This window comes from Acomys minous (genome assembly GCF_964271855.1).
Source record: "Acomys minous genome assembly, chromosome: 2".
NCBI lineage: Eukaryota > Metazoa > Chordata > Mammalia > Rodentia > Muridae > Acomys > Acomys minous.
In genome coordinates this window covers 120,061,582-120,087,561 of record NC_140484.1, presented here as the reverse complement: position 1 = coordinate 120,087,561, position 25,980 = coordinate 120,061,582, and the positions used below count along the sequence as shown (strand labels likewise).

Below are 25,980 nucleotides of genomic sequence, written 5' to 3'. Positions count from 1 at the left end.
TTTCTGAAGCCTCCATTGTACCTTCTCATTCTAAGCAGACTAGAATGTAGGTGTAAAGACTCCATGCAGGAAACATTTTGACCTTTCCATGTTCTGTACATGTGAGAATATTGCCCTGAGCAATGGGGAGACATTCCCAGCATCTTAGCAACATCCTGAGTTGTATATGAATCTTCCCAGGAACTCTTCACCCAATAACTCAAGCAAATGCAACCCAATGACAAAACTGGAGTCCTTGTTTGTCTACAAAAGATGGTCACTCATATTTCATATCTTCCCTTATCTCACGTACTCTGGTGCCTCACATTTGACCATGTCCCCTAGAGGGGGAGACCTGGTGGCACTCAGAGGAAGGACAGCAGGTTACCGAGAAGAGATATCCTATGAGCATATACAAGAGGAGGTAATCCCCCTAGGAACAGTCATAGGGGAGGGGAATAAGGGGAAAATGGGAGGGAGGGAAGAACGGGAAGATACAAGGGATGGGATAACCATTGAGATGTAACAAGAATAAATTAATTAAGTAAGTAAGTAAGTAAAAGAGACCTCACTAGTGTAACTTTTATAGGTTTTAAGAAGTTTCCACTGTACTAGGTTTCCTAAACAACCCAAATGCACCTTTGCTCTATCTGTCTCTCCCTGAACTCTTTCCTTCCATCCCTTCACCCTGACCCAACTATTCCCACTCCCATCTCACAAATGAGTCCACAAAACTGATAAAAATTTATTCTATTTCCCGTGCCAGTGTGGTCTAGGCATTTCCATTAAAATTGACCCCCTTACCTAATGTCTCTGGGTCTTAGCATTGTAGCTCTTTTATCATTCAACTAATAGTTAATATTCACTCATATATGAATATATGCCATGATTCTCTTTCTAGATCTAGGTTACTACACTGAGATTGATTATTTGTACTATATCCATTTACCTGCAAATTTCATGGCATCATTTTTAAAGAGCTAAGTATTACACCATTGTGTAAATGTAGCACATTTTTTAATTCATTCTCATCAGTAGAGGTACATCTACTTGATTTCTAGTTTCTGTTTTTTATTGATAATATTTATATTACATTTCAATTGTTATTCCATCCCTTGTATCCTCCCATTTCTCCCTCCCTCTCACTTTCACACTATTCCCATCCCCTATGACTGTGACTGAGGGGGATCTCCTCGCCTATATATGATCCTAGATTATCAAGTCTTTTCTTGGTTCCTCTGAGTGTCGCCAAGGCCACCCATCAAGGGGACATGGACAAATATGGGGTGCCAGAGTTCATGTGAAAGTTAGTCCCCACTTTCCACTTAACTGTGGAGAACGTCCTGTCCATTGGCTGGATATGAAAAGGGGTTTGATGCTTACTGCATGTATTGTCCATGGTTGATGCCATAGTTTGAGCAGAACCCCTGGGCCCAGATCTGCCTGTGATAGTGTTCTTCTAGTAGGTTTCTAGGACTCTCTGGATCCTTTTATTTCCCCAATCTCCCATACTTCTCTCACCTAGAGTTGCAATAGGATGTCCTCACCTCTATCCCACTTCCTAGTAAGTGAAAAGTTTTATGAGACATGCCCCTTGGGCTAGTGTCTAGATATAAGTGAGTATATACCATTTGACTCTTTCTGCTTCTGGGTGAACTCACTAATTATGATCATTTCTAGGTCAATCCATTTGTCCACAGATTTAGGGATTTCCTTGTTTTTAATAGCTGAGTAGTATTCCATAGTGTATATGTACCACAGTTTCTTTATCCATTCTTCTACTGAGGGACACTCAGGCTGTTTCCATGTTCTGGCTATTATGAATAAGGCCACTATGAACATGGTTGAGCATATGTACTTGTGTTCTGGAGCATCTTCTGAGTATATTCCAAAGAGTGGAATAGCTGGGTCTTGAGGTAGCCCTATTCCCAGTTTTCTGGGATAGCTCCAGATATATTTCCAAAGTAGTTGTACTAATTTTCATTCCCACCAGCAATGAAGGAGTGTTCCTCTCTCTCCACATCCTCACAAGCATGTGGTGCCACTTGAATTTTTGACCTTAGCCATTCTGATGGGTATAAGATGGAATCTCAGTGTCATTTTGATTTGCATTTCCCTGATGACTAAAGACATTGAGCATTTCTTTAGATGTTTCTCGTTCATTGGATATTCTTCTGTTGAGTAGTCTCTGTTTAGTTCTGAGCCCTATTCTTCATTGGGTTATTTGGTTTGGTAGTGTTTAATTTCTTGAGTTCTTTATATATTTTGGATATTAGACCTTTTTCAGATGTAGGATTGGTGAAGATCTCTTCCCAGTCTGTATGCTGTCGCTTTGTTCTGTTGACAGTGCCTCCTTCCTTACAGAAGCTTCTCAGCCTCATGAGATCCTATCTATTAATTGTTGACCTTAACTCTTTGGCTGTTGGTGTTCTGTTCAGGAAGTTGTCTCCTGTGCTAATGTGTTCCAGGCTCTTCCCCAATTTTTCTTCTAACCGATTTAGTGTCTCTGGTTTTATGTTGAGGTCTTTAATCCACTTGGACTTGAATTTTTTGCATAGTGGCAAATATGGGTCCAATTGCATTTTTCTACATGTAGACATCCAGTTAGACAGCACCATTTGTTGAATATGCTATCATTTTTCCACTGAATAGATTTGGCTTCTTTGTCAAAAATCAAGTGACCATATGTGTGTGGGTTCATTTTTGAGTCTTTGATTTGATTCCATTGATCCACCAGCCTATTGCTATACCAGTACCATGCAGTTTTAATTACTGTTGCTCTATAGTACAGATTGAGATTGGGTATGGAAATTCCTCTGAAGGATCTTTTATTGTATAGGATTGTTTTTGCTATTCTGGGTGTTTTGTTTTTTCATATGAAGTTGAAAATTTATCTTTCAATGTCTTTAAAATATTGTGTAGGTATTTTGATAGGGATTTCACTGAATCTGTAAATTGCTTTTGGTAACATGGCCATTTTTACTATGTTAATTCTCCTGATTCATGAACAAGGAAGATCCTTCCACCTTCTGATGTCATCTTCAATCTCTTTCTTCAAACAAGTCCTTCACTTGCTTGGTTAGAGTTACTCCTAGATATTTTATATTGCTTGTGGCTACCGTGAATGGTGTAGTTTTCCTAATTTCTTCCTCTGCATGATTGTCATTTGTATATAGGAAGGCTACTGACTTGCCTTCCTATATACAGATTTCCAGTTTCTTATTATGAAGTCAAACATAATGAATGTAGTAGAGCAAGTATTATTTTGGTAAGATAGAGGCTCCTTTCTTCATATGCCCAAAAGTGTTGTAGATGAGTTTTGACATAGATTGATTTGCAAGTTTCTGTCGAACAACCATATTTATTTACATTCTGACTATACAAGTTTGCAGTACCAACTGCCATGGAGGAATGTTGCCCTTCTTCCACATCTTCAACAACATAAGCTGTCACTTGTATTATTGGGTTTAACCACTTTGTAAGTGTAAGATGGAATCTAGAAGCTGTTCTGATTTACATTTTCCTGATGGCTTGGGGTATTGAGTATTTCATTAAGCATTTCTCAGCAACTTAAAATTCCTCTACTGAGAATTCTGTTTAGATGGTTACCCAAATGTTAGTTGGAATATTTGCATTCTTAGTGTTTTGGTTATTTTACTTGACAGCCTTGAAAAAGACATCTTTCCTATCTTGGTGAGTCTAAATTTCTGAATGTAAATCAATCTCCATCACACCTTGTCATTATCAACTTAGAACACCTATCTTAACCAAAAAAAATTTAAGATTCTTTGTAAAACTAGGCTACCTGGTCTTCAACTCCCTCAGAGACTTGAGAAGGAGTAAACCTGTTTATCTGAGTATGCCGGGAGTGCAGGTTAGTAACTTTCCAAAAGAAAAGATGACATAGACAGTTTTATACCTGAATAGTCACCCAAAACTCTCTATAATGTTGGAGCATCATCTTCAGCCTCTGGCCCAATATATCTGACAGACTTATTTGTGAGGCAGGAACTATTGAGGACTTGTTTACCCTGTCTTGGCCAACTTTGGCTGTGGACTCTGCCTGCACCCAAGCTTGCCCTTTTTAAATGCAGAATTCTGTATGTGGTAGAAATGAGGTCCTTTTGCCCAGTGTCTTGTTTGCCACAATTGAGGCCATCGCCATAAGGAGGTTATTTGATGCTCATCATCCTCTTTGAGGTAGGCTGGGTATTGCCAGGAGTTAAACTGCATCATTGTCAATGAATCTTTAAATTAATAAATTATTTTAAATTTCATATTCTGTGTTTCTCTGGGGTTTTTTGAAGATTTTATCTTTCTTTAGAGTCATATCTATCTGCTGCACCTAAGATGTATATTCTTGTGATAAAAATAGACTAGCAATTGACATGACAATGATTTAATCTACTAATATTTAACTTGTATAACTTATTTCTCTTAAACATCTTGCTATAACACTTTCAAAGCATTGGAAGTATACCTTGAATTATAATGGAGTTATGTATGTATGTGTGTATTAAATATATATTTGAGTGACAACTGAGGCATTAAGTTAAGTAGTATATTTCCTAATCTACTTTTTGTTCTTTCATCCCTGTATATTTCTATATTCCTCCTTCTTTCTTTTCAACCTCTTTCTCCAAACAAGATGGCAATGGCCACTATGCTGTCAAGAATGAATCCTAACAGGTCTGATTCAATATCAGTGTCTGGTTCTTTTGGTCAGAAGGTGTATAATTTCTCATAAGCATTATATAGTCCTAAAATTATAAGTGTATGAAAAGTGTGTGATGCACAAAACAATAAAGGATGGATTTCTGCTCTTTGTATGAGCAGGAAAAGAAGACATCTGTAAATCTTCATTGATGCCATATGAAGAATGGCATCTAGTAGTAATTGATAGGGATTCTGTAGTCAACAAGAAGCATTGTCTATTCCTAGAAATTCACATTTCAGCCAGACTCAGAGCTAGTTCCATATGTTAGGATTAGCAATAACCTGCTTGTTCCACAGTTTAAATTCTTCACATCCTTATTGTAGTGCCCTCCCTCATTCCCTCCTGAAACCCTTTCCTCCCTCATCCCTTCTCCCTCCATCCCTTAGTACTCAGACAAGGGAGCCTTCTTCCCCTAACATGTGACCAGAGACTATCAAGTCTCATCTGTATTAGCTGTAACCTCTTCCTCTATACCCTGGCAAAACAATCTTGCCAGGGAGAAGTAATCTAAGTTCAGTGGCCAGAGTGCATGTGAAGTAGTCCCCTCTCTCCAGGCATGGGATCCACAGTGAGACTGCTACTACATCCAAGCTGTGGGTCTAGGTTCACATCATACATGGTGCTTGGTTGATGTTTCTTACTCTGTTTTGTAGTGTAGTTCTCCTGTATTACGTGGCTAATGTCTGATTATGAGTGATATATACCATGTGTATCTTTCTGGGTCTGGGTTACCCAGGAGGATCTTTTCCTGTTCCATTCATTTGCCTGCAAATATCAAGATTTCCTTGTTTTTAATAGATGAACAGTATTCCATTGTGTAGATATTCCACAGTCTCTTTATCCACTCTTCAGTTGAAGGACATCTAGGTTGTTTCTAGAATCTGGCTAATACAAACAAAGCTGCTATGAACATTGTTGAGCAAATGTCCTTGTCATATGATGAAACATTGTTTGGGTATATTCTCAAGAGTGGTATGGCTGAGTCCTGAGGTAAAGTTATTCCAAATTTCCTGAGAAAGGACAAGATTGATTTCTAAAGTGGTTGTACAAGTTTGCAATCCCACCAGCAATGGAGGAGTGTTCTCCTTTCTCTGCATCCTCACCAGCATGTGTTGGCACCTGAGTTTTCTGTCCTACCCATTCAGATAGGTGTAAGATGGAATCTCAGGTCATTTTAAGTTGCATTTCCCTGATAACTAGGGATGTTGAGCATTTCTTTAAGTGTCTCTCAACCATTTGATATTCCTCTATAGAGAATTCTCTGTTTAGTTCTGTACCCTATTTTTTAATTGTATTATATGTTTGGTGGTGTTTAATTTCTTCATTTCTTTATATATTTTGGATATACATTGGATATATTTTGGATTTGTCTGATGTCAGATTGGTGAAGATCTTTTACCAGTGTGTAGGCTGTCATTTTGTTATGTTGACAGTGTCCTTCACCTTCCAGAAGCTTTTCAGTTTCATAAGGTCTCATTTATTGATGGTTGATCTTAGGACCTGACCTGTTGGTCTTCCATTTAGAAAGTTGTCTCCTGTGCCAATGAGCTCAAGGATCTTCCCAATTTTTTCTTCTAACAGATTTAGTGTGACAGGTTTATGTTGAGGTCATTAATCCATTTGGACTTCAGTTTTGTGCAGGGTGATAAATACGGATCTATTTCCATTTTTCTACATGTAGCCATCCAGTTAGACCAGCACCATTTGTTGAAGATGCTATCATTTTTCCATTGTATGGATTTGGCTTCTTTGTCAAAAATAAAGTGTCCATAGGTATGTGGGTTTATTTCTGGGTCTTTGATTCAATTCCATTGATCGACCAGCCTATTTCTCTGCCAGTACCATGCTGTTTTTATTACTGTTTCTCTATAGTATAGCTTGAGATCTGGAATACAGTTTCCTCCAGATGATTTTTATTATACAGGATCATTTTAGCTATTCTGAGTTTTCTGGTTTTCCATATGAAGTTGATAATTGATCTTTCAAGGATGGTAAAGAAATGTGTGGCTATTTTGATGGGAATTGCATTGAATCTGTTGATAGCTTTTGGTAAGAAGGACATTTTTACTATGTTGATTCTCCTGATCCATGAGCATGAGAGATCATTCCATCTTTTGAAATCTTATTCAAATTATTTTTCTGAGATTTGACATTTTTCTTACAAATCTTTCATTTTCTTTGTTAGAGTTACACCAATATACTTTATATGATTTGTGACTATTATGAAGAGTGTTGTTTCCCTAACATCTTTCTCAGAGTGTTCATCACTTGTGTACAGGAGGGCTACTTATTTTTTTTAGTTGATTTTGTATCTAGAAACTTTGCTGAAGGTGTTTATAAGCTATAGAAGTTTCTTGATAGAATTTTTGGGGTCACTTATGTAAACAAGCATATCATCTGCAAATAGTGATAGTTTGACTTCTTTTCTGGTTTGTATCCCCTTGATATCCTTTAGTCATCTTATTGCTATAGCTAGGACTTCAAGCACTATATTGAAGAGATATGGAGAGAGTGGACAGCCTTGTCTTGTCCTATATTTCGGTGTAATTGATTTAAGTTTCTCTCCACTTAGTTTGATGTTGGCTATAGGCTTGCTGTATATTGCCTTTATTATGTTTAGGTATGCTCTTTGTATCCATGCACTCTCTAGGACTTTTAACATGAATGGGTGTTGGATTTTGTCCATTGATTTTTGGGCAACTAAGGAGGTGATCATGTGGTTTTTTTTCTTTCAGTTTGTTGATATGATGAATTACATTGATGGATTTCCATATATCGAACCACCCCTGCATGCCTGAATAAAGCATACTTTGTCATGGTGAATGATAGTTTTGATGTGCTCTTGAATTCGGTTTGTGAGTATTTTATTGAGTATTTTTGCATCAATGTTCATCAGAGAAATTGGTCTAAAATTCTCTTTCTTTATTGAGAATTTCTGTGGTTTAGGTATAAGGTGACTGTGGCCTCATAGAATAAGTTTGGTAATGTTCCTTCTGTTTCTGTTTTACAGAATAGTTTGAAGAGAATGGGCGGTAGCTCTTCCCTGAAGTTTTGGTAGAATTCTTCGTTGAATCCATCTGGTCCTGGGCATTTGCAGGGGGTGGTGGAGAATTTTGATGACTGCCTCTATTTCCTCAGGTGTCGTAGGACTATTCAGTTTATTTACCTGATCCTGATTCAATTTTGGTAGTTAGTAGCTATCAAGAAAATTGTCCATTTCATTTAGATTTTTGAATTTTGTGGCATATAGGCTTTTGAAGTAAGTCCTGATGATTCTTTGGATTTCCTCCTTGTCTGTCTTTATGTCTCCCTTTCCATTTTTGATTTTGTTGATTTGAATCCTCTCCCTCTGCCTTTTAGTTAGTTTGTCTAAAGGTTTGTCAATCTTTTTGATTTTCTCAAAGAATCAGTTCTTGGTTTCATTAATTCTTTGAATTATTTCCTTTGTTTCCAATGTATTGATTTCAGCACTGAGTTTGATGATTTCCAGCCTTCTACTCCTCTTGGGTATGTTTGATTCCTTTTTTCTAGAGCTTTCCGGTGTGCTGTTAAGTTGCTAGTATGGGGTTTCTCCAGGTTCTTTATAAAGGCACTTAGTGCTATGAACTTTCCTCTTAACACTGCTTTCATTGTGTCCCATAGGTTTGGGTATATTGTGACTTCTTTTAATTGAATTCTAGGAAGTTTTTTATTTCTCTTTTTATTTCATCTTTTAGCCTGATTTTATTGGGTAAGGAGTTTTTCAGTTTCCATGAGTTTGTAGGTTTTCAGTTGTTTCTTTGGTTGTTGAGTTCCATATTTAATCCATGGTGGTCTGATAAGATGCAAGAGATTACTTCGATTTTCTTGTATCTGTTGAGGTTTGCTTTGTGGCCAAGTATGTGGTCAACTTTTGAAAAGGTTACGTGAGGTGTTGCAAAGAAGGTGTAATCGTTTGTGTTTGGGAGAAATGTTCTGTAGGTATCAGTTAGGTCCATTTGCTTCAAGATGTCTATTAGTTTCCTTGTTTCTCCATTTAGTTATTGTCTTGATGATGTGTCTATTGGTGAGAGTAGGGTGCTAAAGTCCCCCACTCTTAATGTATGGGGTTTGATATGTGGCTTAAGTTTTAGTAATGGTTCTTTTACAAATGTGTGTGCTCCTGTATTTGGTACATAGATATTCAGAATTGAGAAATCATCTTGGGGTATTTTTCCTTTGATGAGGATGTAGTGACCTTCCCCCATCTCTTTTGATTAGTTTTGCTTGAAAGTCTATTTTGTCAGATACTAGAATGACTACTCCAGCTTGCTTCTTAGGTCCGTTTTCATGGAATATAGTTTTCCAACCTTTACTCTGAGGTAATGTTTATCTTTATTGCTGAAGTGTGTTTCCTGAATGGAGAAAAATGATGGGTCCTATTTTTTTATCCATTCTGTCAGCCTGTGTCTTTTTACTGGGGAGTTGAAGCCATTGATGTTCAGAGATATTAGTGACTAGTGTCTGTTAGTTCCTTTTGTTTTTATGTTGGTGGTGATAGAGTGTGTGTGTTTCTGTGTTATGGATTTGTGGATGTGGATTTATTTATATACTTGTTTTCCTGGCTGTACTTAGCCTTCTTAAGTTGGAGTTTCCCTTCTAGTATCTTTTGTAGGGCTAGATTTGTGGTTAGGTACTGATTATATTTGGTTTTGTCATAGAATATCTTGTTTTCACCATCTATGGTGATTAAAAGTTTTGCTGGGTATAGTAGTCTGGGTTGGCATCCATGGTCTTTTAATGTTTGCATGACTTTCATCCAGCCCCTTCTAGCTTTCACAGTGTCTGTTGAGAAGAGTGTAATTCTGATGGGTTTACCTTAATATGTGACTTGACCTTTTTCTCTTGCAGCTTTTAATATTCTTTCTTTGGTCTGTACATTTAATGTTTTTATTATTGTGTGGTGGAAGGATTTTCTTTTCTGATCAAATCTATTTGGAGTTCCATACGTTTATTGTATGCTATGGGCATTTCTTTCTTTAGGTTGGGGAAGTTTTCTTCTATGATTTTGTTGAAAATGCTTTCTGGGCCTGGGAGCTTGGAGTTGTCTTGTTCTATTCTTATTATACTTAGATTTGGCCTTTTTATAGTGTCTCTGATTTCTTGAGTGTTTTGGGTCTGGAACATTTTAGTTTTACCATTTTATTTGACTGATGTATCAATAACTTCAATCATATCTTCCACACTTGAGATTCTCTCTTCATTTCTTGTATTTGGTTGGTGTGGCTTGCATCCGTTGTTCCTTTTCTCTTCCCTATGTTTTCCACCTTGTGTTTTCTTTGTTGCTTCTAATTCCCTCTTTAAGTCTTGAACAGTCTTGTTCATTTCTTTCTTCCTTTTGATTGAATTTTCCTGTAATTCTTTACAGAATTTATTCAATTCCTTCATCTCTTTGATCTCTTTGGATGTATTTTCCTGTAGTTCTTTATGGGATTTATTCAATTCCTTCACCTGATTGTTGTATTTTCCTGTGTTTCTTTGAGTTCTTTATTTTCCTCTTTCAAAGCTTCTATCATTTTCATCACCTCAGATTTAAAGTCTTCTTTTTGTGTTTCATGGGTGTTCATATCTCCAGTGCTTTCTGTGTTAGGATCACTGGTTTCCTGTATTGCTATATGGCTCTCAGTTTTGTTGCTAGTCTTCTTGCGCTGTCCCCTAGTCATCTAGTTGTCTCTGATATTAGCAGTCCTACGGGTTCCTCCAATGAGGTCACTATCTGTGTCCCAGGTTGGCCAGGCAGATTGTGAGCAAGTAAAGAGAACTCCAAGCCAAAGGTTGTTTGCTAGGGCTCCCCAGAGGCCTCCTCAGGTTGTTGGACAGTGAGTTTTAAACCCTGCACCCAGCTCACCTCAGATGGGTTCCCTGGCTGTATTCCAGTTGGGTCTAGCAGGGGAGGATTGAGTATTTCTAAGCCCAAAGAATCCCAGGAACCCTACAGTCCTTTTTGAGATGGCAGGACTCCATAGGCTGTGTTACAGATGGTTCTCTGTGCCCCTTTTGGGTAAGGTCAAGAGAGAGAGATTAGAGCTCCAAGCTTCTCAGCAAACAGGAGGAATGTGGGGTGCGGCCTGCACAAGTCTCTGGTCTATGACCTAGTTGGATCTGGACAACTCAGTGGGTGGGGTGAGGTCAGGGCGACAAGCTGCTAGCAGTATTGCAGTTAATGAGTAATGTGGCTCAAGCTGGTGTCTGCTCAGTGAGCTTGCCTTGTGTCATAGATGAATCTGAGTGGTTTGAGTCAGGCAGGTGTGCGTATACAGACCAAGGCCTGAAGTTGCTCATAGGATGGCAGCTAATGCAAACTGCAGCTGGAGCCTGGATTCAGCACCACCACTCACAAAGTATGTTCCCAGCTAGGAGGTAGTTGAGGATGTTGTAAGAGATGGAGTCTCCAAGCTGCTCATAAGTTCCACAGGTCCTCTTGGGATGGGAGGGGTATATTTATCTGCTCCGTGTCCCAGCTAGTCTAGGCCTGCAAGTAGCTGGGGGTCTGAGATAGCTCAGGGCTCAAAGGTTCTTGGGAGCCCCGCACTCTTTTCTTGGGAGGCAGCTAATGTGGATAATGTCCTTTGCTGGGACTGAGCTCTGCCTGTTTGCTCCCTATCTCAGATCCAGAAAGTAGCGGACGGAGGCTGGAGGGGGCAGTAAGAGCCGGGAGCTGCAAGTATATCCCACAGTTTTTCTGTCTGGGATCCTGCAAGCAGTAGCGGGCAGTGAGGGCCCAAAGCTTCAGGGATGTCCCACAGTCCTTCCCAAGATGGCAGTTAATGAGGACTGTTCCCAGGGATTTTTCCATGGGTTAGCTGGGTGGCCAGGGATTGAACCCACCTGTCCCCGACACAATTTGAATCCCTCTCACTTGAGAATTAGCAGCACTTGGTGTTTTGTAGTTCTCAGTTTCATCTTTAGGTCACTGTGCAGTCCTGTATTTCCTGTTAATCAGATGCAGTGTGTGATTGGTGCCTCCATCTTGCAAATCTCCAATCAGGTTTTATGTTGTTGTCTTTGCTTTTCTTGGACTAGCGATTTTTGCAGGGTGATAAATATTGATCTATTTACATTCTTATGCATGAAGACATTCAGTTTGGCCAGCATCATTTGTGAAAGATGCTGTCTTTTTGCAAGGTGTATAGATGAAATATCATGTGTGTGAATTTATCTCTGGTCTTTTTTTAAAAACTCCGTTGATCAAAATGTCTGCTTTTATGAAAATAGAATGCTATTTTAATTAATATAGGCTCTGTAGTGTAGCATGCAGAGGAGATATCTTACCCTGGCCACTATGTATTGTGCTCTAATAATGGCACTTAGTCACCTGGGTTTGTGATGATTAAGGACAGCTTATGTACTGACTCCTTAATTTGTTCTTCTTGATACATTGTTTTGTTACTTTTGTATCTATGTGGGTTTTCAGTTTTCTGGTTGTGCCTTGCTGTTTTGCTGGCCCTCTCCGCTGGTGCATTCACAATAATGTTGAAGATTGAAGGAAGGACAGGCCCAGGTAGATGGTCTGTTTTATTGCTATGGCTGACAAATATTGTGTCTGCAATGACAGAGCACATCTAAAGGTTGCTTTTAACACATTTCCCTAAATATTTAAAATGTGTTTGTTTATTGCAGGCATTAGTGAACTACATATTTTTTTAACTTGTATGTTTAAGCATAATATTCTTTATTGATGAGGTTACTGGATTTTCTGAGGAAATGGGGACAGTTTCTTCTGAAATATCCTAGGCTAAATGTCATAAATAGTATTCTAAATGTTTACTTAAAATACATTTCATATAGTGCATTTTGTATGTATGAAGATCAACAGAGTGAAGTTTATAGTTATTCATAAAGATTGTTTTCAGTTTTTAATAAAATATTGTGAAATGATATTCCAAGCAGAGAAGAATATTTTTGACTACCCATTCAATAAGAGGAAAGTCTTGGAAGACATAGAAATTTTTAGAAGAACTGAAATTGCATGATTTGTAGGAATCATTAGCCTATTTACCTAAAATACTTATAGGCATGGGAGATTATGCACAATGATAGGGAAAGTTTTTATATAATAAAGAAGCAATATTCAGAGTAATATGCAACATGGGGAGAATGTTACAGAAGTCCAAATTATCTAATGTAGATGAGAAAGAATGAAGAGAAGTTGAATAGAGTTTGTAAAAGGAAATCGTCAGGAATGCCTGTTTTTGTCTCTCATAAACCTCTGATAACCCTAATAGACATCATTGCAAGTAAGTCTTGCCCTAGACGTTAAAGGAAAGTGTATTTGTAATTCAATTTTATTCATTGTTAAATTACCCTAGCTAATTAACCAGTGTGCCTCATTGATATGATCTATTTTACATGTATGAGAAATTTTGTGTTTAAAATTCTGAAAATTGAAACTGTAGGATCTTTCAATATATGTGTGATTACATATTTACTTTGCAGGAGATGAAAGAGGTCCAGGGAAATGGTTTAATTTCTCCTAAAATATGAGTAAGAAAACATGACAAGCCACATATATCCTATCTTGACCCCTGTCTGTCATTATACCAATGAAAAGTAACTTCTTTTTTTTTTTGAAAAGTACCTTCTTAATGTAGAAATGGACTCATGGATACATATATACCTCACTTGTCCAAAATTTATGTTTTCCTGATCACTCCTTTTAAAGCCTTCTTTGTTACACAGCAAACATTTTCCACATCACTTTGGAACACTTTGGAATCCACAGCAGTTTGTTATATGGATATTAAATGTTATTTTATCACTAATATTTGAATATTTCTATCATGACTATAAACATGCTATAAAGGATGATAAAGCAAGTGAACTTATAGACTAAAATATAAGACTATTAATATATCTATGCGGTTTTTTGGCTACATGATAAGAGATATGACATTAGATCAAAATGAGTGAAATGTGACTTTCTAAAACATGAAGAAGATTTAGCAAAAATATGTATTTCTCATCTCTGTGGAAATCTGGTTGAAGAAAGTATTGTATTACAAAGACAGTCTGACTTGATAGCCTATGACCATAAAGTGGGGGAGGAGGTCCCCCTTGGTCATAGACCTAGGGGAGGGGAATAGAGTGAAAGCAGGAGGGGGGGAGGAACAGGAGGATACAAGTGATGGGGTAACATTTGAGTTGTAATCTGAATAAATTAATTAAATAAAAAAGAAAAATTTTAAATTCGGTTCTCTCTAACCATTTACTCCAGTTTGGATCAAATTGTCAGAGACTTATGAGCACACAATTGTATTTCTTTTGACCTTGTTAAACCATAACATAGACAGTTGAAATAGTAAAAGATGCATATGTGAAAGACATTTGGGGAATGGCTTTTGTTCCTTGGGCTTGTCTTCTTGAGCTTAAGCTATGCAGTTAAGAACCCCTGCACTCGGTATGGTGATGTAATTAAATAAATGTATTTATTGTGTTTTAAAAAAAAACAAAGACAGTCTGTCTAAGAACCTACTAGTAAAACATTTAAGGGTACCTTTTAGCTATCTCTGAGTAGTGTAGTATTAAAAATAAAGGAACAAGAATTTAAGGGAAAATAAAATGTGGTTATATTTTGCCAGACTTTTTATGATAATTTCCTTTGCCTTTATATTATTAATAGAGTAGATGTCATGTGACATTGCTGCCACTTTTTCATAGGATTTTGTAGAACTTAATAAATTTATTTTGTGACAACTTAAAAAATTAATTCAAACTTAGCCTCTAAGTATTCAGTTTAACCTGAAAATGAATAGTTTATGACATTTAGTGGATAAATCACCAGATGCAATATGGCATAAGGTTTGTTGGTCTCATCAATTTCTGGTCATTTCACAACAGTTCTCAGTTGAATGAACACTTTAAAAAATAGGTTTCAAATGTGATGTCTCCTTTGAGGACCTATTTAATAAGATTTTCCTTTTAGCTCAGCAAATGCAATCTTCTGATTGCTTCCATTCTCTACATCTTGGAATTTAATTGATATAAGAAGTAAAGCTTATTATGTACATTTACTCTCTATACTGCCTCCCATATTGTAGATTAGATCTGAGAGATACTTCAATGCTTGTAGAGAACATTGTTTATCTTTAGGTTGGAACTGTTTGTATATAATGTTTTCAACACTATTTGGTTTGTATTGGTAAGTGTATCTTCCATTTGGATTGCGGATCCCAATTTTCCCTATAATTTTCTCCTGTTTATACAAGTCATTATGTAAACATATTTAGCTGTAGGTAGTTATTTCTATAGTTATGATTGTTTAAACTATCCTTGGATTTTTCTGTTTCCATAGGAAGCTGAATTTCTCATTTCAAGATAATATAGCAGGAAATTTATAAACAACGTCCTAATTTGACATATTAAACCTTAAGAGAACAGTAATTCCAATAGGGTGATTGGAGAATTCAATTTTAAAAGCACAAATACATATCTAATATAGAATATCAAGGATCTAGAAAATATTGCATAACTTCACTTCTTTCAGAAATAAGGGAAAATTATAAAAATTAAATAAATAAGGCACTGAAGAAAATGTTATTCAATCATTAAATGTAGAAAAGTATAGGGAAAAATGGTTTAGTCAACTTAATACCAAATTCACTGTCACAATGTATGTCTAGTGATTTGAATATGTATTGTAGTTACAAAGAAGTACAGAAATTGCAGGGTATGAAGCAAACACAGGTCATAAACAAAATACTGAAATGGTATATTATTCTTAAAAATTCTTAAATTCTAGGGACTGGAGAGATGGCTCAGAGATTAAGAGCACTGACTGCTCTTCCTGTGGTCCTGAGTTCAATTCCCAGCAACCACATGGTGGCTCACAGCCATCTATAATGTGATATGATGCCCTCTTCTGGCCTGCAAGTGTGCATGGAGGCACAACACTGAATACATAATAATAAATAAATAAATATTTTTTAAAAATTCTTAAATTCTATATGATTATATCAAAGCAGTTATTTCCAGTTAAAATATGGTAAGTGAGATATGGAACCTAAAGTGAATATATTAGAGAATTGACATATTATGTCAAATCAGAACCAAACAGAAGCCAGGGCAAGTTCTATGATTCCCAGCTGAATGTATAGGATAACATGCATCAGTGCAACTTAAGGGTCTCTGTGACACAAAAGGAGCACATTCCTGAAAATGAAAGCGCTGTTGTTGTAGTAAATCTCATATAACTCATTATTGTATAGCCTCAAGTAGAAAATAAAAAGAAGGAAATTGTGTGGAAAGGAAAAGAAAGCATAATTATTATCATATTTGCATTAACTGTATATCCACTCACCTTGCAAGGCTGTTAACGTAGACGTATTTAGCAGCATGTTTGTCATACCCATAACAGTATCATGAAATTGGCCAGTAAAGCCTCTGTGTAAAAAAATGTAACTTTCTAAGTAGCAGTTAATATCCACTTTTTCTACATATGTTAGGTATTATAATTATAGTATAAATATATAAGAAGATTCAGTATTGGATGGGACATCTTTTCTCCTCCATGGATAGCACACAGACCTTTCATAGTGTTCCCAGAAAATAGGATGGAAGTGCAGAAATTTTCAAAATGATAGAATTACATTGAAAGAAAATATACCCACACACACACACACATACACACACAAGAATCCTCATATTAGCATGTCCTCCCCTCTGTCTCAGTTTCCTGGTAAGTGAAGACTTTCATGGGACATGCCCCTTGGGCTAATATGCAGATATAAGTGAGTATATACCATTTGAGTCTTTCTGCTTCTGGGTTAACTCACTCATTATGATCATTTTTAGCTCAATCCATTTATCCACAAATTTCGGGAATTCCTTGTTTTTAATAGCTGAATAGTATTCCATAGTGTATATGTACCACAGTTTCTTTATCCATTCTTTTACTGATGGACACTTAGATGAGAGAAGCATGGGAGAATGGCAAAGTAGAAGGATCCAGAGGGTCCTAGAAACCTACAAGTAGAACATTATGATAGGCAAATTTGGGCCCAGGGGTCCTACTCAAACTAAGGCACCAGCCAATGACAATACAGGCCATAAAACTTTAAACCCCTACCTAGATCTAGCCAATGGTCAGAACATTCTCCACAGTAGAGTGGAGAGTGGGATATGACTTTCTCACATATTCTGGTGCCTCATCTTTGACCATGTCCCCTGGAGGGGGAGACCTGGTGGCACTCAGAGGAAGGACAGCAGGTTACCAAGAAGAGACTTGATACCCTATGAGCATATACAGGGGGAGGTAATCCCCCTCAGGAACAGTCATAGGGGAGGGGAATAAGGGGAAAATGGGAGGGAGGGAAGAATGGGAGGATACAAGGGATGGGATAACCATTGAGATGTAACAAGAATAAATTAATAATAAAAAGGAAAAAAACCAAACTGAGATATCACAGAAAAAAAAAGAATCCTCATATTCTTCAATAAGTTTCACATCCAATATACCACACTAATAGGACTTTTTTGACATTATAGCAATATGTCAAGAAAAAAGAATTTAGTGATGAACCCATATTGAATTTGTTTCAGTGTATCTTGTTTGGAAGTTACTCTCTCATGATCAGTGTGCTCTTCTTTCAGCTTGACACCTAAGAACATCCACTTGATATTCTCCCTTTATTTTGCCATGGAAGAAATCAACAAAAGCCCTCGTATCTTGCCCAACATTTCTCTGCTAGTTAAAGTTAAATGCAACGTGTTGGCTGATCGGTGGGAAACTTCTTTGTCTGAAAATAGAAGAAAATATACTCCTAACTACTACTGTGAAAATCAAATAAGATACTTAGTTGTACTTACAGGACCGTTGTGGTTAATATCTGCCATGCATTCACCACACCTATATATCTCTAGAACTCCAGAGGTATGTCTGAGTGGGTTAAACTTAAGGAAGCTTTCTGTCCTCAAGATGACTTTCTCAATACCACGGCAGGTTGAAAGATACATACTGGATTTATGTCTATTCTAATCTGTGAAGCATAACTACTTTCATTGGCAAACAGAACTTTACTACAATCTGACATTGGAGAAAGAAGTAATGTGAAGTGTCTTACCAGGAGGCTTAGTTCTCATGTACTTGTTTTGTACTTGTTTAGATAATCACAAGAAATTGGATATGATTTTAATAATGAGATGAAGAATTTACAATTTTTATCTCGCCCAGTTTTGCTTAGCATGCCTAGATCTTAGGCTTGGTCTTAATTTTTTTTTCATCTTCTTCATATCGATGCTTACCCTTTATGTCTTTCAGCTTTACTATGGTCACTTTCATCCTCTCCTGAGTGCCAATGAAGAATTTCCTTATTTCTACCAGATGTCTCCCAAGGACACTTCTCTAGCACTAGCCATGGTGTCCCTGGTGGTTCACTTCAGATGGAACTGGGTAGGAGTGGTCATTTCAGATGATGACCACGGTATTCAATTTCTTTCTGATCTGAGATGGGAGATGCAAAGACATATTGTCTGTTTAGCATTTGTGACTATTATCGCAATGGATACAGTATTATACTTTAAAATGTTTAAAAATTACTATAACCAGATTATACTGTCATCAGCAAAAGTTGTGCTCGTTTATGGAGACAAAGAATCTCATCTACAGTGGAACTTTATAGTGTGGAGATCCCTAGGCATTCGGAGACTCTGGGTCAGTGTGTCACAATTCGATATGATCACAGTGAAGGGAGATTTCTTGTTTAACACTTTTCATGGTTCTCTAATTTTTTCACATCAGCAGTCTGAGATATCTAGTTTTAAACAGTTTATACAGACAGCGCACCCTTTAAACTACAGTAATGAAATTTCTCTTTCTAAACTATGGTGGGTTTATTTTAACTGTTCATTGTCATCAGCTAATTGTACAAAGCTTAAGAATTGTTCAACCAACACCATTTTGAAATGGTTATCTAGGCAGAATTTTGGAATGTCCATGAGTGATACAAGTTATACCTTATACAATGCTGTGTATGCTGTGGCCCACTCACTCCATGAGATGATTCTGCAAAAAGTAGATTTGTGGTCAAATGATGATGAAAAGAGACTGGAGTTTGACTCCTGGCAGGTAATTAGTCTTTCCTTAAATATGTCAAAGAGATGAGTTTCTTAAATGAAAACTTAAGTTTTAAATCCATGCAAATTAGCAACCTCCTCCCAAGATGCATATGTATTTGTACTTTTCCAGTGTACGTGAGGCAGATAGTGCTACTGTCAAAAATTCTGAAAACACTGGCATACAATTCATCACTTTGCAATCTAAATTAAGGAATTCTGTCCAGAATATTTCAATCACACATGCATCTCATGTTTTAAAATTTTGAAAAAAAATTATCATGAAACTCTTAAGTGTCAATAAATTATGATAGAGTCAACACTTTAATCTAAGAATTTCACAATATTAGTCAATAAATTTTATTCAAATACTTCTATCCCACATGCATCTCACTTTTTTAATATTTGAAAATATTTTCTCATGAAATTCTTAAAGGAAATTTTGAAAATGACTTGTTTTTATGTTCTTCAATGTAATGAATAGATCTCAAATAATATCAAAAATTTCTGCTGTATTTTGCCCATTAAGGACCCTCAATTCCCTATGTAATGACCAAATAACACTGTTTGTATAAAGAAATAACTACTTACCCACATTCCAGGCATAAAATTCAGGTGTGTATGTGTTAGGGTATCAAATCAGTGTCAAAATGATATTTTAAAAGCATATGAAAATTTATATCTACATGGTATTTCTTCCTTTTTTACTATTAAGTACTTCTGATAGTTATATTTTAGGAGAGGGTAGTGGAAATTGGAGACATTACAAACATTTTCTGATCTAATTTATAGTTGTATTTGAAACTAAAATGACAAATGTGTTGCAGATATTCTCTTTTCTGAAGAACATACAGTTTGTCAATCCTGCTGGAGATCTGGTGAACATGAACCAGAAAATTAAACTGGACACAGAATATGACATTTTCTATTTTGTGGATTTTCCACAAAATTTTGGACTAAAGGTGAAAATAGGAGAGTTTTCCAGATATGTTCCAAGTGATCAACAATTGTATATTTCTGATGAAATGACAGAATGGGCTACAGATTTTAGACAGGTAATTTGCTCTTAATTCTAATGCTTTACAATTAGCATAAATTCCTAAATAACATTGTCTGCTTCCACTCAGTCATGGGATAAAGCATTTTGTCATTTACCCACTTATTGACTCACTTTCTATACACGTGGATTTCTCCCCTTTCTAATCTTACAATATATAAATCATCATACATTCACAATATTTACCTTAAAGCAATAAAGATTTATTATTTCTTCTTTTTTTATTAATTTATTCTTGTTACATCTCAATGGTTATCCCATCCCTTGTATCCTCCCATTCTTCCCTCCTTCCCATTTTTCCCTTATTCCCCTCCCCTATGACTGTTTCTGAGGGGGATTACCTCCCCCTGTATATGCTCATAGGGTATCAAGTCTCTTCTTGGTAGCCTGCTGTCCTTCCTCTGAGTGCCACCAGGTCTCCCCATTTTATTCTTTTATTGAAGATAAATTTTTTCTCATATAATATATCCTGATTACAGTTTAAAATCCCTCTATTCCTCCCAGTTCCTTCCCCATACATGTCCCATCCACTCCAGAACCACTCTGTTTCTGTCTCTCATTACAAGTGAACAGGCATCTAAGACATGTAAACAACCTCTGACAAAATAAAATACAAAACAAAGAAGGAAAAACTATGATATTGGAATGTCCCCCACTTTACCGCGGACTGAAAAACTTGTCTCAACCTGAGAACCTTTACACTCGGGTCCTAATTTACCGGACACTTACCAATCGATCGCCCTGTAGATCAGGAGTTCTGAAGTCTGACATACCGAAGACTTTAAGGTCCCCGTAGGGGCCACCACTTGTCGGCGCCGCATCATCCAGCGGAAATAAGACACCAACAACCAGACTTCTTCTCGAGATATTTACTCAGGATTAAGCTCAGTGGGAATGGCCCGGAAGAAGGGAAGGGCCAAGCTTAAGTACAACTCAAGGGCCAATCAGCTCATGCCAGGTGCCACCTCTTCATAGGTCCACGTCAGAGCAGGACTGCTCGTCATCAGATCACCAGTTACCCTTGCACAGCCTTTTGCCAGATAAGGACTTGTTTATCTTAGAGAGCGCTCGCCATTGGGATGGCGGAAACCTGCGCCTTGTTAAGGCGCGGCACCTCGCAGCTCTCCACAAGAGGGGAGAGGGAGTTTAGGAGATAAAGGTCTGTGAAATATTCAGAAGATGTGGGCATAGGTGCGAAAAGGCTATAGCGTATGTTCTGTTGCTTCATTGGGTATAGGACTTCATTGGGTACAAGTGGTTGGAAGAACTGAGAGACAGAAGGTCTGCCAAAAGTCTACCTTTTTTGGCAGGTGTGACATGTGGGTATATCAGGGTATGTCTGCTTGAGTTGAGGACTGGGATACAGGTGCAAGTGGGGAACAAAAGTTGAGGAGGGACAGTATGTGGAATCCACAGGAGATGTGGTCCAGGGAAGGAACTTTGAAAATGATGTTCTGGTGCCGTACCACTGAGTAAACAGCAAAAATGATTCTGCAAAAAAAGAAAGGCATGAGAAGGTCTTGAGATAATGCCTTATAGTATGAGACATCTGTATAAAGAAAGGTTTTCATTGGCTTGGTATTGTGAGTCACTGCTGCATTTGTTAAATATGTTAAATTTTATTTCTAATATTTATCTGATATTCCACAGAATTTGCCCTCAATATGCAGTATTCCTTGCAGTCCTGGATTCAGAAAATCTCCTCAGGAAGGAAAGGCTGTCTGCTGTTTTGATTGTAACCATTGTCCAGAAAATGAAATTTCCAACTTGACAAGTAAGAATATATTGTGCCAAACTAACCAACAGATTCTTTTAATTTCTCTCTTATTAACTTATATATCAAAGGGATCTTTTTGAAATAGAGAGGAAATGATAAATCTCACTCTTAAATTATATGTAACAATAACACAACTATTGGAAATAATACACTATCTGTATTAAAATATGAGTTTGTCTCTGCATTCCAGAAGTAGTGAACATACTTTATTTTACTGTATGTTTCACAAGAGTAGTGAAGTTACTATCACATCTCATCTTTATCATGAATTTCAGCATATTATAATAAATTATATCTAATTTTAATTTTATTGAAGAGATGTATGGTATGAATTCTTATTTTCCAAGTGCCACTTCTTTCAGGTTTCTATGAAAGATTTGATGCTCAGTAGTGTTATATCACGCTTTAGAATGTGCTTTTTTGTATATCAATACTATCATTGTAAGGGTGGATTTTTAATTGTATTCTAGATCACAGTTAAATTTGGAGGCAAATTTTTTGAATTATAAATTAATATTTTCTTCTAATGATCATGAAATGTATGTACAGAAAGTTTATGATTTAAATGTGTGGTTATCCATAATAAAACAAATAAAAACTTTGGAAATGTTGCAGTTGGTCATATATAAAATATGTGAAGGATGCAACAATTTTTGTTTGTGATGATGAATAACAAATAACTAATTAACTTACATTTCCATTAAGAAGCGGACCAAAATATAAATGGTTTCATATGATTTGAACATGAGTATTTGAAGATAAGGTAGAGATTTCTAAAACATTAAATGTATTTGGCTACAGAACACAGTGACTAATCAATGAAAATAAACTTCTGAAATGGAATAAAAAAGAAATGCATTTGATAATATTTAATACTCTTTAAATTGATAGGAAAATATGAAGTATTCTAATACTTCTACTCACTAGTTTATAAAAATCTGAAAAAAATATGAAAACTGAACTAGAATGTCCATTCTTGAATGGAGAGACTCAGTAATGGAAAACCATCATTACTTATCAATTTACTATGTTGGCTGAATGCAACTGAATAAAACCAGAATACATTTTGTTGTAATTTACAAAGACGTGGACAGAAGGATGTTCTTAGCCCCCAGGTAGTACTGTCTGTCAAAATTATATCTTTAAGGTATGGAACATTATCTTGAAAATGATATTTTCTAAGTGAATACTACAATGTTTAGAAGTGTTGGGCACAAGCCTGTCAGAAGTAGTCCTTAGTGAATCAATTTCCCTTGGTGGGGTGGTTTTCCAAGACCACAGAGGAAGAGGACACGGACAGTGAAGATGAAACTTGATAGCCTGAAGTCACGTGTTAGGGGAGGAGAGCTCTCTCCTTCTGAGGACTAGGGGATGGGGGTGAGGGAGGGAGAGTAGGAGTGGGAGGGGACAAGGGATGTGGCTACTATCAGGATGTAAAGTGAACAAATTAAAAATAAAAAATACATAAAAAGGAAATAAATAAAGCATATAGTTATAAAAAAACAAGTTTGGGGCAGATAAATCTTACAGAAATTAGTAAAACTGGAAAGTAATATGCCCTTCAAAAATTCATATATTGAAACATACATAAAAGTGATGTTGACATTTTTTTCAACTAGTAAATTTATGTGATAATTTTTACATGTTATCTCTGCCTTCCCTGGTACTATTAGTCCATTTTCCCTTCTTATATACTTCATATTATAACAAGCTAACATTTTCCTCATTTCCCCCTACTTTCTCCAAACTCTCCAGTACACTGCTCCTTGATCTTTTAAAAATTCATGACCTCTTTTCTTATTATCTGATGACAAATACAAATATTTTATACACACACATATGTGTATTATATACATATACATATACTTGTATTGGTCAGTGTGTATAATATTACTTTTAGATTTTCAGGACTGACAATTTGTTTTCATCCAAAGATACTCAGCTGATGTGTTCTTCTCAGAACACAATTTTTCCAACCTTCAACATTTCTTAGGTGTCTGTAGTTCTCTGTGTAGGCCTGTTGCCTAATGGTCTTTCTCTCATCCACACTGCCATGCCTACTTTTTGCCCTTATTTAGATAAGGGTTAAGAGGCTAAGTTAATGAGACTTTATATGTGTTCCTTGTGATATTCCTAAGAGGCACAGGCTCAAATCAAACTCTTCTTGGTCTAGCTCTTAAAAATTTTTGCAATCCCATCTTCTGCAATTTGCCATGAGCCTTAAGGGAAAAATAATATTGTGTATGTATCCATTGAACTAGATATGAAAACCAAATTTTTATGGCTTGTGGCTTTTCTAATGGTCTTTGTCTTATAAGTTTCCATGATGAAGGGTGACAACTATATTCTAGAATGAGTTATGAATTACAGTGCTCTAATAAGATGGTTATATGGTCTTTTCAAATACACAGGGTGGGTGGAGAGTGAACACATGAGGCCATTGATATGTAGTATCAAATTTATGGCTGATGGGTTGACCATAAAATGCACACAGAATCAACTTACTCTAACTTCTGTTTTACACTATACTCAAAAATATGAATAACAAAATCGCTTCCATGAATGATCCAACCCAAGATAGGTTAATATGGAAACCTAAATCTTATGTGAAATGACTTTATTTATGTAAAATACTAAAACCTCTTGCGTACATAAGATAAATATGAACCATGGTTTGCAGAAAATTATAAGAATTGGAAATTGGGATTACATCTTATGCAGTTTCCACATTTTAATCTCCTATAGCACAAGAGGTAAGGCTAATTTAGCTATTGTTTTACAATGCATTGCCATAGTGTATTCTGTGAGTAATAGAAAAAAATTTGAGTTGATAATAATGTCTTTCCTATTGTAGACATGGATCAGTGTGTGAAGTGTCCAGATGACCAGTATGCTAACACAGATCAAACTCAATGCATCAAAAAAGTTGTGACGTTTCTGTCTTATGAAGACCCCTTGGGAATATTTCTGACCTGCATGACTCTATGCTTCTCTGCTCTTACAGCTATTGTCTTCTGTGTCTTCTTGAAGCATCAAGACACTCCCATTGTCAAGGCCAATAACAGAGCTCTCAGCTATGCCTTACTCGTTTCCCTATTTGTTTGCTTTCTCTGTTCCTTGTTCTATATTGGCCGTCCAAACACAGTCACCTGTATAATGCAGCAGACCACATTTGCAATTGTGTTCACTGTGGCTGTTTCTACTGTCTTGGCTAAGACTATTACTGTAGTGTTGGCGTTCAAGGTCACAGTTCCAGATAGAAGGATGAGGTTCCTGCTGGTCTCTGGGTTACCTAACTTCATCATCCCCTTATGCACCGGAATTCAACTGATTCTCTGTGGAATCTGGGTGGGAACTTCTACTCCATTTGTTCATGCTGATGTACACGTGGAACATGGCCACATTGTCATTATTTGCAACAAAGGTTCCGTAATTTTCTTCTACTGTGTCCTGGGCTACTTGGGCTCCCTTGCCCTAGCAAGTTTCACTGTAGCTTTTCTGGCAAGAAATCTACCTGACACATTCAATGAAGCTAAGTACTTGACATTCAGCATGGTGGTGTTCTGCAGTGTTTGGATCACCTTCCTAGCTGCCTACCACAGCACCAAAGGCAAGGCTATGGTAGCAGTGGAGGTCTTCTCTATCTTGGCCTCCAGTGCAGGGATGTTACTTTGCATCTTTGCCCAAAAATGTTACATTATTTTGTTAAGGCCACAGCTATATTCTTTTCACAAGGTCAGAAAGACACACATGTTAAAACAAAAAAATGTTTTCCAATTTTAACTAACCTCTCTATTACTGCTTTTTAAAACTTTACAGTTTGTTACAGTGGATATTATAACATATCCACAAGTTCAAAAAGCTACTTTCCAATCATTAAATGGTTTATCAAAGTATGAAGTTTCTATTATAGAAAAATGAAGAAAATAAATTGCATAATAAAGTTCTAACACATGACATGGACCTCAGTTCTACTGAATCAAACCCTGTCATAATCCAATTTCTAGTGTTATATTTGAGAGACCACAGAGTTTTCAATAATTTATGTGATAAAATCTTGGAGCATTACAGTAATTCTTAAGGTCAGATACCATAGATGATACATTACAGTTATCTACATAGAGAGATTCTGCTACTTGGATGGTAAAGGTACTTAAAGTATAGATAGAAATGAGGCAAAAACGATGACTGTTTATATTATAAAACTTTAAACTCAGCGTTTCTAGTCATTTTTCTGAACAAGATATAAGGTAAGGAACTACAGTGTAGACTGAGATCAAATTATCTTTCACATTCTGTCCCTTCTTTCTCTGTACCCCATTCCCCATGAGGAGATTAAGTTGTTCACCAGCTATATCTGAATAGAGGGTCTAAATTCTCTGC

At 36.6% G+C, this 25,980-nt stretch overlaps 1 protein-coding gene across 1 annotated transcript in view; it reads left to right on the top strand.

Moving 5' to 3' along the window:
* Nucleotides 1-25,380, top strand: part of LOC311578243 (vomeronasal type-2 receptor 116-like) — a gene marked incomplete at both ends in the record, with an annotated part of 45,468 nt that extends 20,088 nt beyond the window's left edge. The window contains 5 exons of the mRNA XM_084748084.1: nt 17,303-17,582; nt 17,970-18,776; nt 19,591-19,818; nt 21,471-21,594; nt 24,452-25,380. Of these exons, the coding sequence (XP_084604210.1) occupies nt 17,303-17,582; nt 17,970-18,776; nt 19,591-19,818; nt 21,471-21,594; nt 24,452-25,380 (2,368 nt within the window). The remainder of the gene's footprint in view (nt 1-17,302; nt 17,583-17,969; nt 18,777-19,590; nt 19,819-21,470; nt 21,595-24,451) is intronic.
* Nucleotides 25,381-25,980: the final 600 nt, after the last annotated feature.